At 37.9% G+C, this 16554-nt stretch overlaps 1 protein-coding gene across 2 annotated transcripts in view; it reads right to left on the bottom strand.

The window, feature by feature from the left end:
• Positions 1 to 15267, bottom strand: part of Hpd (4-hydroxyphenylpyruvate dioxygenase) — a 226831-nt gene extending 211564 nt beyond the window's left edge. Inside the window, exon 1 of one of the 2 annotated variants that reach the window (XM_090373561.1) lies at positions 15226 to 15267. In XM_090373561.1, the coding sequence (XP_090229687.1) occupies positions 15226 to 15228 (3 nt within the window). In that variant the 5' untranslated portion in view covers positions 15229 to 15267. The remainder of the gene's footprint in view (positions 1 to 15225) is intronic. The other variant, XM_090373562.1, reaches the window with a different exon arrangement.
• Positions 15268 to 16554: the final 1287 nt, after the last annotated feature.

Here is a 16554-nt window from a genome sequence, read left to right as displayed (position 1 = left end):
TAAGAACTTTGGCATCATTTTTAATTTTCTCAGAAAAATCTAAACAGTTATCTTTAAAATTAAAGTAGATAATTAGTTCGATTTTTATGAGTGAAACCAAACGTCTATTTTGCCCAACCCTCCACTTCGAGTTCATTACACTAAAAATCCTTTCTGAATTTGCCGAAGTGCCCGGCACTGAAAAGACATACGAAATGACCTTGAAAATATTTGAAATCTTAAAATCAACGCTTTTCAAAATTAAATGCCATTGACTCGAAGTACTCGAACAAGTTTTAAAATTTCAGAGGTTGACAGAGTTCATAATTTGTCTTCAGTACTGAAGCCTCATCAAATAAATCATTCATATCCAACTTTAGTTTTTCTGTTAATTTAAAATATTCTGCTACTTCAACAAATGAGTCATAGTTAAAACAACCATTTTTAAAGCTTAATTTGCTAAGTTTCAAAAAAAGGGGTATTTTCAATAAAATTAAATTTCTTTCCTAAATATTTCAATGCAGCATTATAAAATGCTTTGAAATCATTTATTACTGTGCTTTTAACTACAGAGTCTGATTTCTGAAAATGCTAATGAACTTGATACTCAAAAAATTGTCGATCAAGAAGATTCTTCGGTGAATTTTTTAGATTATATAAAAAATATCAGTGGCACACGTTTGATTCTTTTCAAGCTCTTTTATTGCTTTGCAAATTATTTCGATTGCATACATTGAGAAAAGAAAATATAATTCTATAATTATAGGGACCTGTGTTGAATTTTCATTAATTTGAAGGATTTTAAAAAGCTGTTTGGAGCAGTCTTTTGATTTGCTTACGAAATAAAGGCTCAAAGCCTTCCATGAAGCAAAATTCGTTCTATACATGGTTGTAAAGAGGAGCCATCTAGTTGGTACGTGCCTTAAAATTTCCTTAAAGTTTCGGCAAACTCATGAAATTCTTTAAGGTTATCTCTTCTTTTAGCTGAAACAGAAAAATGACCATATATTTTCAAGACAATATTTTCTATATCAGTATCTAAATTACCGAATTATGAATAATGTGAGCATGGCAGTTTGCTTTAATTACGTCTTCATTTAATTTCTTAATATTTTGGAATAAGAATTTATTACTCCTAAAATTACAATTTGTATTGTCTGCACTGAAACTAGATACCCTTTGCCAATCCAATCCTAAATTACTCATTGAATTTTTTAGGCACTCAAACATTCCATCTGCACTTTCATCACCATTTTCAACAAAATCAACTAAATAGTTTGTAGGACCGTATTCTTTGTTGACGTACTGAATTGACAATTTTCATATTCTTTCTATTGGAAGCATCAATCTGTAAACAAAAAAATAATAGTGGATCATAATGTTTTAAATCATCCAAAATTTGCAATGCTTTTTTACCTAAATCATTACAAACAATGGCAGCATGATTTAGTTCTACCACGTGATATTTTTTGTGCAATTTTTGAATCATTGTAAAGTTTAGAGTTTAATTTCTTTCTACAATCTGATGCGTTATAAGAATGATGATGCTTAATTGAATGATAAATATGAGTTATTTCAGCTGCAGTAACTAAATCCTCTTTTTTCGTATTGTTTTTCATAAGAAACCTATCGAGAAAATTTGAAGAATTTGCCGATTTATGATCTTGAGTCGTTATGCTGAGTAACTCACATCTGGTGAGTATGGGCTTGGCACACCCAGGGTCGGTCCTCAGCTGGATAACATCATTCTTCTCTCTCTCATGGTAACTTGGAAATTTTTTTTTGGCTGGTGCAGCATAAGCCTCAGGCTTCCTTGCACCATATGGCTAATAATAATAATAATAAACTGCTAAGATTCCCATATAACCAACTTTAAATACATTTCTGCATAGGAGACATCTCGCCTCGTTGAAGCTAGCCATTCGTATTCTTGCTCCCAATTTTTGTTATAAGAACAAAGCCTCTTCTTTTTGGGGGGAAATTTCATTTTTGATGACTAAAAATTAAAATGTTTTCAAAATATGTTTGTATATAATATGAAATAGGTACGTGCCTGTAACCGTATAAATGAAATAGACAAATTTTTTGTAAGGTTATAGGAAAAATAGTTTAAACAAATCCATTGAACTCCATATTTTAAAAAGTGATTTTTCCGATACGTATGATTTTATTAACTATCTACCAGTCGCACGATTTTCGTGAAAATTAGATCATGGCCACACAGGTGCAAGTTTTTATGCTTTGTCAAAAAAATATAATTTCATCGAGAAGTATGAAGTAAGTGCATGGTGTTCGTGAAACTACATATATGAACGGGTGAGGCTAGAATAGGTTGATTATCTCTTTATGATTCATTTTTCAGATTTTGCATTTGAGGGGATTTTTAACATATCCCCTGTTAAAGCTTTGAAATGAAAATTGTATTTTTTTCTTTTTTTTCTTTGTTTATTTGGGAGCACGTGCGTACCCCTGTGCGGAAATCCGCCACTGCCATTACGAGGCACAAGCATTGAAAAATTAAAATAAGGGACAAATTGCATCCTTTCTCGTTTCAATGGATTGTCCTTTGAAATAAAGGACATCTGGCAACCCTAGCTATAACTTTTTTTTTTTTTTTTTACCCATCGGGGTAAATAACGTAAACATATTCTTACGTTAATTTAGTTTACCTATGTGAGTACCAGAACGAGTGACTGCACTCCAATGAAAAAGTGCTCTTGCATTGTCAGCAAACTACAGTTCACATTATACTGTATTGTATTTGCTGTTACCTCAGCTAAATCTGCGATTGACTCCTTTGTCACCTTCCCACTCTTCGAATGAATATTACATATTATGTATTAGTACCAATAATTCCACTTAACAAATTACAACAACAAAAAAAAATTCATTTAACAAATTATGACTTTGGCGCCTTCTTCAGCTGGCACCCGGAACATAGGCCCCATTTCTGACTCTGTCGTCAGTGACTTGACGCTGTTGACTATTTCTCGTATAAATGAGGCTATTAAATTAAAATGCAACCCAGATTGAATTACAAAATTCTGTTAAAAATAATATAGAATTTAGAATAATATAAATTTTAAAAAAATAAAATAATATAGAACTGTTATATATAAGTTTAAGTTTTGTGTTGGACTTGTCTAATAGTACTCGTGTAGATATTTACAGTATTCACACTTTTCAGTGTTTGATTCACATTTATAAAGAATATGTTCATCAGTCGTGCGATTGCAGTTCCACTGTTTTGCTTAAATTGCTCAGAGTATGTGGGTTGTTTGCAGAAGCTTTATTCTTGAGTGTTCCCATACAGAGAATGTTACAAAATCATGTGTGTTCCAAACACGTTTTTCTAGGGAGAGGAGGCGGGAGATTTTACTCACCTCTCTAATAAATGTTACACTTTTTCTCAAGTGCCACTGCTTTCATAACGAAACAAACAGCCGTCTGCAACCTGAATAAATATATCGCTACTTACTTAATGACATGTGCTATACGGTATTGCTATAATTACTCCTGGGGAACCCAATTGATAATATTTGCGTGATAAATGGATAACCTAATATAAGCAGTTGTGTCGTATCACACGATAGAGCTCTCAAGTGTTAATGAAAATTACTTAAGCCTTTCTTTTTAAAGTTCCGATGAAAGTTTCAACCGTCATCGATTATGCTAGTAACGTTTGGGCAGAATGACGTGCCTTATAATAGACTTCCATAGCCTAGTGGTCAGGCGCGCCGGTGCACAAGTACACGTACCTTGAGTGACCGGGGTTCAAGCCCGTGACTGCTGAATATGGTGCTGGTTCTTGTCTATCTCGTGAACTACTCTGACCGTTTGGTCGTCCCGGAATATAAACAGAAAATTTATTTATTTATTGACGCAATTGGTCTTTTCAGAAAGTAACTCGCCAGTCATTTCCTAAAATATTATTCAATGAGTGATCTCTAATTTTTCTACTATCGATTTAGCAACGTGGTTGCCAGCTTATTCTCTTCTTTTTTTATAGTTTTTCAGAAAGTAACTCGCCAGACATTTTCAGAAGTCATTTCCTAAAATATTACTCAGTGAGTGATCTCTCATTTTTCTGCTATCGATTTAGCAACGTGGTTGCCACCTTATTCTCTTCTTTAAATAGTTTTTCAGTTTTTTTTTTTTCATAAACTCATTTATTTTTTTTAAAGCGCATCAGCGACTTAAATCATATTGCGTGACTATAATCGACCACAGAACACTGGTGGGTTTTCCCGTTTAGTGGACGAAAAACAGTTTCCGGGAGAAAAAACCATGCGACTCTCGCCCTTTGTGAAAAGGCCCTTAAAAATTCTTTTTCATCGACAGGGATCTCTTCCACCCGTTGGGGAGGACAACAATTATACCAACTGCTACCAAAGAGGGCCATTTTCTAAGGTATAGAAGTAGCAGTGTTAGTACAGTAGACTTTCAGAATAACGCACCTTCGGGGATTCAAGGTTCCGTTATTTCGATTTTTACGTTACCTAGAAAATTTTATTTTTAATATATTTAATGCAGAAATAATGAAGCTAAATAAGAAACAGAGATTAAGAATGCAATTTTATTAACTGCACTTAAAAAACATAAACATGCTAACAATCCAGTGTTATATTCTGCCATTAATACGAGTGGACAGAACGAACATGGTATACCTACCCAGTTTCGCCAGTATAAGGGCATCCACACGCAAGGTATTGAGTCCACTAATTCATGAAAGCGTTCCACGGGTATTTCCATCCATGCTTGCTGCACCGCTGTCCATAATTCCCTCGCATTCCTGGAGGATCAAAAGCTCGAACGGACCTTTCCACAGCATCCCAAAGATGCTCCATAGGGTTCATATCCAGTGAATGGGGAGGCCATTCCATGGTGGTAAAATCTACGGAATGCTCTTCGAACCATGTTTTAGTCACCACGGCTCTGTGGGGAGGCACATTGTCCTGCTGGAAGAGTCCATTGCCCTGTGGGTGCACGATGACCATGAAGGGATGCGGATGGACACGTAATCTGGACAGTTCAGAGATCCGTCTAGACACACCAGAGGTCCTAACATGTGCCAGTTGAACACGCCCCAGACCATTACCAACCGTACACCTGCCTGAACAGTTCGTTGTTGACATGACCGGTGCACAGCTTCATGCAGTTTTTGCCAGATACGCACCCTCCCGTCCGCTCGAAATAACTTGAAACAGGACTCATAAGTTCAGTGCCGACGTTCTTTCGTCCTGCAGTTGAGGCGTAGAGTTCTGGGTCGTGGTGTTAACAACTCTGGTGGGCGGGCGGCTCGCATAACCTATTATTGCGGCTAATGATCGTCTGATAGTTTTGGTGGAGACGTTTCTGGCACCTCCCTCGTTGAAGTCGGCAGTGGTTTGTGCCAATGTTGCTCGCCGGTTGGCTGAAACAATGTGAGACAGAAATCGATGGCCACGTTCATCCACTAGCTATCTCCGCCCACAACGCTGTCCACGATGAGATGTTATTCCGGAAATGGCGTATTCCCGATACACTCTTGCTACTGTCGAACGGGGACAGTGCAATTTCTGTACCACTTCCGCGATAGTGACCCATGCAACCGGCACCCGCTATCATCCCTCTTTGAAAGTCAGTTAACTCACGACATTTATCCATACTGACATCGAATTACCGTCTACGTGAATGCAGTGTAACCAAAGACCTGCCGAGAAGTCGGTTCGTCCACCAGCGAGAGGAATGATAGCGTCGCATTGCCTAGGAACCAGGTAATCCATGAATTCTGTCCTTTCAGTGGAAATAGAACGGGAAATACTCCCCGTTCTATTTTCTTTATTGTATTAAGTTTAGTCTGCGCGGGTTGCACAGTGGTATCGTCACTGTCCTGCCCACACCTTGTGTAAAAGACCCCTAGTTCGAATTCCGTCGATGACACGAGAAACGTCTGTGGACTTTTTTCACTCCGTGGCTGATTTCGTTGGTCTCAGGCGTAGATAGAAAGGTTAGATAGCAACCCTAGAAACTGGAGTTTTTCGTTCAGCAAAACAGACAAATTGACCAGAGAACAGACACAATGGGTATATGAATTAACTTTCCTAACCCTAATGTAATAGTTTGTATTATATCAAGTTTGTCACTAAGCTTTAATGTTGTTCTTCGTTTCTTCACTGTATGAGGTTTATTAACTTCAGGAGATATAGTGAGGGATTTTTAATTTAAAATAAATGTAAAACAGCGCTATAATCCGTGATGAGTATGAGCTTGGCACACCCAAGGTCCTGAGCTGGATATTATCGTTCTTCTATTTCTTGGTGATTTCCTTTGACACTCTCTCTCTCTCTCTCTCTCTCTCTCTCTCTCTCTCTCTCTCTCTCTCTCTCTCTCTCTCTCTCAGGGTAACTCGGGAATTTTTTTTTGGCTGGTGCAGCTTCAGGCTTCCTTGCACCATGTAGCTAATAATAATAATAATAATATCTGTCCAGAATTCACTTTCAAAGAGAAAGTGAATTCTCTTTTGGAGAACGTAAAGAAATACTGTACAGTAATCATGTGACTTACTGTTTTCTTTTTTTCGGCACGCAAGACATCTGCGCGGTATGTAAACATCCGATCTGTATGCCGTTAGCTTGAACGTTCCGTTATTGGGGTGCTGTTATTTCGACAGTCTACTGTATTAATAAAGGCAAATCGATGCAAGCAAGCCAGGCTTATTCAGCATCAGCCTTAAAAAATAAATAAATAATAAAAAAAATGGTTTTATTAACTATTTGCCCAAACGTTTTCTTAATTTACATACGCTTCTCTGGTTCTTTAAAATCCCATGTTATTTTATTTCCAGCAGCTGATAACGAATTTTCTTATATCCAATTTACACATATCTTTACATAATTTGAATGCAGTGTCCTGTAGTTGTGCCACCGGCGAAAGAAAAAGATGCCCTCCTTATATACAAGGATAAGTAATACCTCTTGGGCGCAAATTTTTTTATAATTGTGTTAACGTCATATATTTTTAAATTTAGCAATTTCTTATATTGTTAGTATACATGTTAAGACTTAAACATGCTGAAATAAAGGTTTCTATCTATTACAGTTCTGAATTAACAGTCAAATTAATGTCCGTTGCCCAACGGTTGATGATAGAATTTCTTTTCAGGTCAGGAGAAAACTCAGCTGTCCAAATTCATGAAAAATTGATATAAGTTAGCAATGTCCGAATCATTGACATTTGTGGCCAGCCAAACAGCAGAAAACGAAAGTCTCTGTACACTGAAGGAAACACTAAGATTTTGGATGAAATGATTAAAAAAAAAAAAAAAAAAAAAGACAGGGCAATATCCACACATGCAATGGTGCAAGCACTAGAATATTCAAAGAGAAGTGTATTTACAATTTTATAATGATTACATTATAGTAAAATGTGGTGTAAATGGGTACCCAAGCTGTTAACAAGAGAAATGAAATTCTGCAGAGAGATATGCCAAGACATGTTTCAAGAGTGCAATTAAGGATTTTTTTATTTTTAAAGGTCTGATAACAGGTATCGAGACTTGGATCTTCCATTATGATCTTTATTCTAAATGTCAGTCTATGGAATGGGCGCATCCGTAAAGGTAAAAAAAAAAAGAAAAAATGCTGGATTACCAGATAATCATAAAAAACTAGTTGTACCCGGCGTAATATAAGCCAACTTTTTGGTTATGGTGTAAGTAGTTTTATCTAGATTCTTCAGTCTTCCCCATTCTTGTTTAACGATGATATAATTCTATAGCAGTCACATGCTCTATTTGCAGGTGGTTCCCCGTCTTCTCCAACAAATATTGTAGCAACCTCCGTTTTAGATGTAGGTGCATTATATTGTCTCTTATCTAAGTCCAGGTCTTCTATAAATGCCATGCGCACATTCATTGTTGGCTTGGCCTGGGTTATTTGATGCATTTGTTTATATGACTCAGCAAATGGGTTCACTTGTCGCAGCATCTCGTCCAATTGTTGCATTACTTCGGCCGTACACCCTTGGTTTGATTGTTTTTCAAGCCGTTTTGTTGTTGTTTCAGTAGAATCGAAAATATAAAGTTGTCCGTATCCTGGCTAATTTGCCTCGTTTGGATATAGGCCAAATGGTAAACCTAGCCGTGTATTCTAAAACAGTATGGATCATCTCTAGGCGGTGATTTAATCTCTGCGCCCATTGATGCGAGCGCCATTTGCTGAGTTGTACTCTCGCATATGTTCTCTGTAGTTATTTGCTTCACGTGTATCCCCTGTAAGCAGCTCTCGTAATAGAGTAGGTGTCTCAGACAGTGAGTCGAGTGAAACCTTTCTTCATGACAGCATATAGTGTATTTATTCGATGTGTTTAACTCATGTCCCCCCAATATTTTGCATTGCAATACTCACAGTTGTAACACATTTCCTATGTCATGCTCTTCCACATTAATTACAGCTTGTTGATTATTCGCAACCGGTACTTCTATTTGATTATTCCTACGGCGTTTCTCCCGTCTTGTCATTTCCAATCTTGCTTTTGCTTATTTTTTGCTTCTTTTTCTTCAATTTTTTTTGTCCGTTATCGTAGTTGTAGAGTCTCGTTTCGGTCTCTTAGTCTATTGGATCTCTCCTCTAATGTTTCATTAGCATTTCTTCTACATTTTCTCAAAGTTCTTGCACACTGTTCAGCCATTTTTACACTTCTTAAAACTTAGAACGGTTTATTAAAATTGAAGATAGATAAAATAAACAGTTAAAATAAATATACATTGATAGCTTCCAGGATTAGATTGCCTTTCTTCAGTCGAAAAACGTTAGCACAAAAATTAATAAAGAATGCCTGGTGTATGGTGGTCATGCGAGGTGAACCGCGTGAAGGCAACAATTAGCAGTTGGAAAATTTGGGCAGATACCTAAGCGTTTTATATATATTTGTATATACACTGTATATAGATTATCGCCAGTGTTTTGGGACAGAAGTCGCATTTTGGTTGGTTTTTTTTTTTTTTTTTTTTTTGGAGAAAGATCAGACTAAGGAAAGATTTTTCCAGGCATTTGATAAGCTTAATAGGGATATAAAACAAAACGGAAGGCTTTAACAAGACACCAAATCATATTACATCATGGTAATACCAGGCAACACGTTGCCCATGTGAAGAGTTTTACTTCATCTTGTATATGGACTGGATATATGAAGAAATATCTTTTTGGAAAACACTTTTTGAGTGATCAGAAGCTGAAACAGGCTGACATCAATAGAAGGGTCCATTCTTCTACCACAGAGCATTTATGAGTTGTAAAGAACGATGGCAAAAATGTATTGATAAACAAAATGGATACATAGAATAATGCATACTTGCTTTCCAGTGTTTTTTTAATATATTTCAACGTCGTATTTGTTGTCTTTATATGTTTATGGCCAAAGAGGCATTACTTACGAACCGACCCTTGTTCTTGTTGTTGGGTTTTAGGAACATCGGCGACAAAAGCCATGTTGCTCCATGTATATTGTCTGTAAATTGCATGTGTTCTGAGGTCGATTTTCTGTTTGCTGGTCGAAAAGTCCGAGTTTGTTGTTGTTGTTGTTTTGGTTTTTAGGAGCATTAGCAGCTAAGGCCATATTGCTCCGGGATATGCGGTGGTCATTCCCTGACCTTTCCGCATCCTCCTTATTTGGTGGTGACGGGCTCGAACCCCGGTCTAATCCAGAAGCGTGTGCTACGCACTGCTGCTCCTTCCCACCTGGCTACGGAGGCCCCAAGTCCGAGTTTCCAGGAGAAAAACCATGCTACCTTCTCTTGAGACCAACTAACTCAGTCACGTTGTGAAAAAGACTCATAAAAATTTCTCCCGTCATCGACGGGATTCGAACTCGGGTCTTTTCCACCCGGTGCGGGGAGGACGGTGATCCTACCAATTGTACTACCCACGAGGGCCCGACCATTTACAAATGCCTTTTTTGAAAGGCATTTATACTTTACAAATGCCTTTCAAAAGCCTTAAACACTTGTCGAGTTTACGAAGACATTTGGTCTGAGGTCTTGATACATCTGGCCCCAGTAAGGCCTTACTACCTTACTGCTCTTTGTTGCAATTTTCCAACCACTTCAGATCCTTCCTGAAAGGTTCAAACTTGTGTTATAGTACTGAAGACGTTGCTTAACGAAGCAAGTTTATACAATGCAGTAATTATTCTGTCGCTATCAGCAACTTCTGTACATCATAGATAAAACACCATCTGCAGTTCTTTTAGCAGCATGTCAATCCGACTTGTCTGCCCATGTCGGATTGCACAGTGTTACTCCGAACACTGTCCAATTTCTCTCTCTCTCTCTCTCTCTCTCTCTCTCTCTCTCTCTCTCTCTCTCTCTCTCTCTCTCTCTCTCTCTCTCTCTCGTTGTCAGCTGCTTCAGTTATGTTTGACCAATGTTATTAGAAACAGCAAGGAACGCTCTCGTGGGTATCATAGTGCATATTAAGCACCGGGCCTTTTTCTCTCCACACCAGGTGGAAAAGGCCCGGGTTCTAATCTGATGAAAGACATGAATTTTTATGGGCATTTTTTCACAGTGTAACTGAAGTAGTCGGTATCAAGCGATGGTCGCATGGTTTCCCCCTCCTGGAAATTCGGTATTTTCGTCTGGCAAACAGGCAAATCAAACACAGAACTCGCGCAATTTGCAGACATAATATATATATATGTAAGGCGCAGTGTGGTGTGATCTGAGTCCATGATGTGGTTAAAACCCTACAACAACAGCAAGGAACCCAGCACTGAACCTTCTGCCCTCGTGGATAGCACAAGTGGTAGGATCGCCGCCCTCCCCATACTGGGTGCAAAAAAAAAAAAAAAAAAAAAAGACCCGAGTTCGATTCCTGTCAATGACGAGAGGAATTTTTATGAGTCTTTTTAGCAATGTAGCTGAGTTAGTCGGTCTCAGGCGAGGGTAGCATGGTTTTTTCTCTCGGGAACTCCGGTTTTTCGTCTAGTAAAACAGAAAATCGACCTCAGAACACATGCAGTTCACAGACAGTATACACCGAGCAATATGGCTTTAGTCGCGATGCTCATAAAACCCTACAACTGCTGAGCCCTGTAACTCCATTTAACACCCTGATCAAGTCAGAGCAATAGCTATTTAATAAATTTATAACCATCCTCTATCTCCTGTCATTTAACGAACCTTTTATCCACAGTAGTACCCTCCAATTTATCTCAGTAATGTTGTTGAAATACAGCCACTTCCAACCACAAGTCTGAGTAAGATATGATTTTATTACAGTGCGCCTTTGATTTTTTTTTCTTCTTGTTTTTGATTTTTTTTTTTTCTTGTCAAGTTTAAGTGGATATAAACTGTATTGATGTTGTTTGCAAATAGGACAATCTGAAGGATGTGCATTTAAATGCTATTGTTATTGAACGATCAGTGCTTTTGCGCCATGTTTTGCTCGTAGTGAACTGTTCAAGTCGATAATTGGCATCGTTTTAATTGTATCTCATATTGTGAATCAACCTTCACAACGAGTTACCGAGGTATTGCACTGCTTTGAATATTTAATTAGTCTTCTACACTGGTGAAGCGTTACTTATTCAAAGCACTGCAATACCTAAGGCCTTGAATGGGTTGAGCACGCTGAATTTTGATGGGATCCTTCCACTTGTTCAGATTACGAACCTAAGTGGGCATAAATTCAAATTAAGAAAAGACAGATGTAGATTAGATGTGCGGAAATTTGCCTTTAGCCAGCGGGTGGTTAATTGCTGGATCAAACTTCCATCTGTCGACCACCACTTTGCTTATTGGAGGCTTGAAGTGGTGAAACCCATGTTTAGTCTCTAGAGCAAAGTTTCCGGCACCCCCCTCCCCCATACTTCTCCTTCAACCCATGCACGGTACTAAGTACTATAGGTTTTGATACCTTTCGTGTTTGGGGTTTTCATAAAAAAAAAAAAAAAAAAAAGTTGATAGGTTGAATAAATTTAAGGAGGAACTGGACAGGCATTTGGAGGGAATGGTGTGTTTTTTTTTTTTTTTTTTTTTTTTTTTTTTTGGCTGATGCTGCATAAGCTCATAAACCTGCTTTCTTGCATCAAATGCCACTACTACTACTACCACCACTACTTGGCAACTCGTTGTGAAGGTTGATTCACCATATGAGATACAACGATGCCAATTATCGACTTGAACAGTTCACTACGAGCAAAACATGCTGCAAAAGCACTGACCGTTCAGTAGTGAATCTTAAGCGTAGTCCCCATTGCTTCATGCGAAATAATTGCCTTATTTTAATGTTATGTGAAAAACTGCAAGGCTGAGAAACTTTTCATTACTGTTTCGCCAGTCTTGCTCACCTACAGCAGCAATTGACAATTCCATGGCCTTTAGAAAAATTCCCCCAATAAATCACAGATTTCCATTTGATAAATTAAATTTGTAGAATTAATAGAATTTCTCTAAATTATAGACAACTGTGTTTTATATTAGACTTTCAGAATAACGGCACCTTCGGGGATTCAAGTTGCCGTTATTTCGATTTTTCCGTTATCTAGAAAGTTTTATTTTTAATATATTTTATGCAGAAATAATGAAGCTAAATAAAAAATAGAGAGATTAAGATTGCAATTTTATTAACTGCACATAAAAAACATGAACATATTGACGATCCACCGTTATATTTTGCCATTAGTACATTTCTGCTTACGCCCCGTTCTATTTTATTTATTACATCCGTATCATCATTACAGTGGTGTCATCACCGTTTTATCCACGCCGGGTTTTAATGGTTTGAATCCCGTCGATGACGCGAGGAACTTTTATGGGCTTTTTTCACTCCGTGGTTGAGTTAGTCGGTCCCAGGCGTAGATAGCAAGGTTAAACCCCCCCCCCCCCAGAAACTGGTAGTTTTCGTCTAGAAAAACAGGCAAATCGACCAAAGAACACACGCAATTTACAGGCACAATACGCATGAGTATATGATTTAACTTCTGTGTGACCATAGTATAATAGTATGGATTATATCAAGTTTGCAATAAACTTTAATGTTGTTCTTCTTTTCTTCTCTGTATCAGGTTTATTAACTTTTGGAGCGTAGTGAGGGGTTTTTAATTTAAAATAAATGTAAAACAGCAGTATAACCCCGTGATCTCTGCTGGGTCCTGAGCTGGATATCATCATTCTTCTCTTTCTTGGTAATTCCCTTCTACTTTTGACTCTCCCTCTCTCTCTCTCTCTCTTTTGGCTGGTGCAGCATAAGCCTCAGGCTTCCTTGCACCATATAGCTAATAATAATAATAATAATAATAATTCACTTTCAAAATGGCGAACGTAAAGAAATAAAGTAATCACGTGACTTGCTGTTTTCTTTTTTCGGCACTGCCAGATGCGCTGCATGTAAACATCAGATCTTGATGTGCCGTTAGCTCGAATGTTCCGTTATTGGGGTGCCGTTATTTCGACAATATACTGCACTTTAGTGTGTACTCACTTTAAAATGGTTGTAGTGTGTAAGTAATTTTTTGCCTCTGAGACGGAATCTTCGCCACAAGAAAGGATAAAAATGGCCAAATATTCTTTGTTAGCATGCTGCAATGAGTGGAAATCAGAGTATTAAGTGTGAAAGAAAAATATAAAGTGATACGGAAAATTGAAGAGACAAGTTGTTTGCTGTTTTGCTACGAGTTTCATTTAATCATTTCATACAATTTTTTTTGAAAATAGATGTCAATATGAGCTCATACGGTATAAACTATGTGAGATCATTTAACTTTTATAAGAAAGTTTATATTCAGTAGTGGAAAGCTTATATTAGTAGTGGCAAATGATGCAAGGAAGCAACTTTCACTACAGGAATCAAGTGCTTATACACCAAAACTAAATTTAAGCCTTATTGTGATAATTTTTGAGAGAGAAATCTTTAAGGGCAACCCACCACTTGATTATTTTGATATTTTTACTATTTAAATCTTAATTTTACTTAAATTATGATTTCAGCAGAAACAAGTATACTTAGCATGTCATAGGATGTCATGACTGACAGCTCACCTGTGAGTTACAGCCATTTTTGTTGTACTCGCTGTCCCATGCATGCAGAAATTTCTCGCCGACCGGGCTAGCCAGTTGGGTCAAGTGCCTGCCTGCCAACCCAAAGGTATGTAGTGTATAGTGTGTTTAGGGTCTAACGGCACCAGGGGTTCCTCCCATCCCCGCGTAGTATACATTGTGGTGTGATACAGAACACTGTAGAGGCCAGAGGTTTGAAGTGTTATGGATATTGTGGTGTGTAATGTTTTTGTAATCCAAAGGTCGCGGGTTCGAATCCCGCCTCGGGCTTGGATCACAGTAAAATGCAAAAACTTTGGGAGGTGCATTATGGCCACAGAAGCCGATGCGCCAACAAAAAAAAAAAAAAAAAAAAAGCAGAAATTTCTCTGGCTTGATGGCGATTCGTTTCTGTATACTAGATATAGGGAATGCGACGACCTATTACAACTTGGTGTGCTGTTGGGCGAGATTTGAGTCTCTGAGAACACGGGTTATATCTTTGGTTCCACAGGAAGTACACTAGTCTTACTGGGGTATTCAAGTGGGAGGGAAACCTGGAATTTATTCTATAATAAAGACAGTAGAGCATAACTAGAGTATAGAGTATGTGTACCAGGTGCGAAAGTAAATAAATATTCCGTTTGTTTGTAGTTTGTGGGTATCGCAAGGTCGGAGAAATTCGCAGGATAGAAAGAATGCTGCAAGAAAACGCTGTTGTACTTAGTATAGTAGTGTTGAAATTTACAGGATATTGGCGGATACGTTTAAATTTTCACCTGATACCATTGCATTGTATATGCAACATCAACAGGAGCAAAAAAAAAAAAAAAAAAAAAAAATCAAATTACTCAATTTAGAGTTTATAATCCTGGAAGAATATGTACTTCTTGCGGCAGCTACAATGATTAATTTACGGCTGTTGCAACGGATCGCATATTTGTGAATACTATAAGTTCAAACACGCTTGTGGAATTCTCCTCCTGCACTCATTATCAGTTAACTCGCGGTTTTATTTTTCAAATAAAAAATTAAAAGTTAGAATTTAAGTTAATAGGTAATTATTTTCATTACAATGTCATTACAGTACAGTGTCCAAAATTAATTTGTGTACTTTATTTCTTGATTGATGAAGCTCTTGGGAAATGCTTTATCATTATACTTTAGTTTTCTCTTCTTTTAGCGCACAAAAAAAAGTAAAAAAAAAAATTAAATAAACTTTTACTTACCATTGTTGGGCCTGTATTCCGATATCACAGCAGAATCACTTGGACGAACACTGAACATCAAAGGCTCACTGTAGAAGGTTTTGTAGAGCTGAGTGTTGTTTATTACGTTCCTATTGGCTGATCCCCTATGATGTTATTGCAGAAACAATTTTCGTATTTTCGTAGAAGACCACTATTCAGCGAAATACGTCAGATTTTTGGCGTACATTAATGCATTGATTTAGAATCTGGCTTATGACCTTGTGGTGAGATTACACCAGATTAACACTAATACACAACAAGAGTAGGTCAAAATGAAGCTCTCTTATATTGGCTACCGTAAGAGCTAAAGTTTCGCTGCTGAATATTTTTTCATAAATATATATTTCATTGACCCACTCCAGTTTATTTGATAAGATAGTAATCAGCAAATCGTACTTGGTGGTGGATAAATAGACGGAAGAGAAAGTCGCAGTAATTCTGTGCCCGATTACGAAGAATTATTTACACCCAGGCTTTTAGTTTCATGGTGCTTTTTAAGATCAACTCTTCACACACACACACACACGTTTCTGAATTACGCTCACAAAATTATAAGGGTAATTTTGCGTGCGAAAATAGGTAAAAAAAATTTACTTAATACACATATGCCGATTTTGAACGGTGAAGGAGCTGTACTGTTCGAGTTTTAAAAAACGGCAAATGAGCTTTGAAAGGTAAATAATAATAATTAGGGGACTTTGCTCGCCAAACCCCACGCTTTTCTACGTAAAATGTAGAGGTATGACGGAGTAAGTCAAATCTTTTCTATGTAAAAGACACCAGTCGAAACGCACTTATGTTCTTCCTCCTCTTTTTACTCCCATCCTTTTGTTCTCCGTCAGGAAGCTCAGCGACCCCTGATGGAGAGCAGCCAGAGTACTGTGGACAGCCTGGCTCAACTCCATGTGGTGGTGGCGGCGGCGAGCAACTAGGGGGCCCTGTGGCCAAGAAGCCAGCACAAACAATAGAAGAAAAGTAAACTACACGTGCAACACACAACACACATGCTTCTTTGGTCCTTGAGGCTGTCGCAGACATTCTCTCAGATATGCCAGACAAGTTGTGCTTGAAACCCGGGAGTCTAAAACGCTGATGGAACTGATATTCGGGTGTCACTCAAGTCAAGTGGACCCAATTTCGGCGAAGTCCGGACGGTCTTTTGCAGCTAAATTATCTGCTTGCACCTTCACGATGGCGGGACTGTTAGTAATCCTGGGTAAAATCCCCATGCGCAAGCGCACTGTGGGTGAACACCAAGGTGTGAACCAATTTAAGCAAGGGTCGAGGTGTGGCGCCCACATCACACGG

The sequence above is a fragment of the Mastigoproctus giganteus genome, chromosome 5, assembly GCF_048544385.1.
Source record: "Mastigoproctus giganteus isolate SK-2022 chromosome 5, ASM4854438v1, whole genome shotgun sequence".
NCBI classification, from domain to species: Eukaryota; Metazoa; Arthropoda; class Arachnida; order Uropygi; family Thelyphonidae; genus Mastigoproctus; species Mastigoproctus giganteus.
This window is presented reverse-complemented; position numbering and strand designations above follow the sequence as displayed.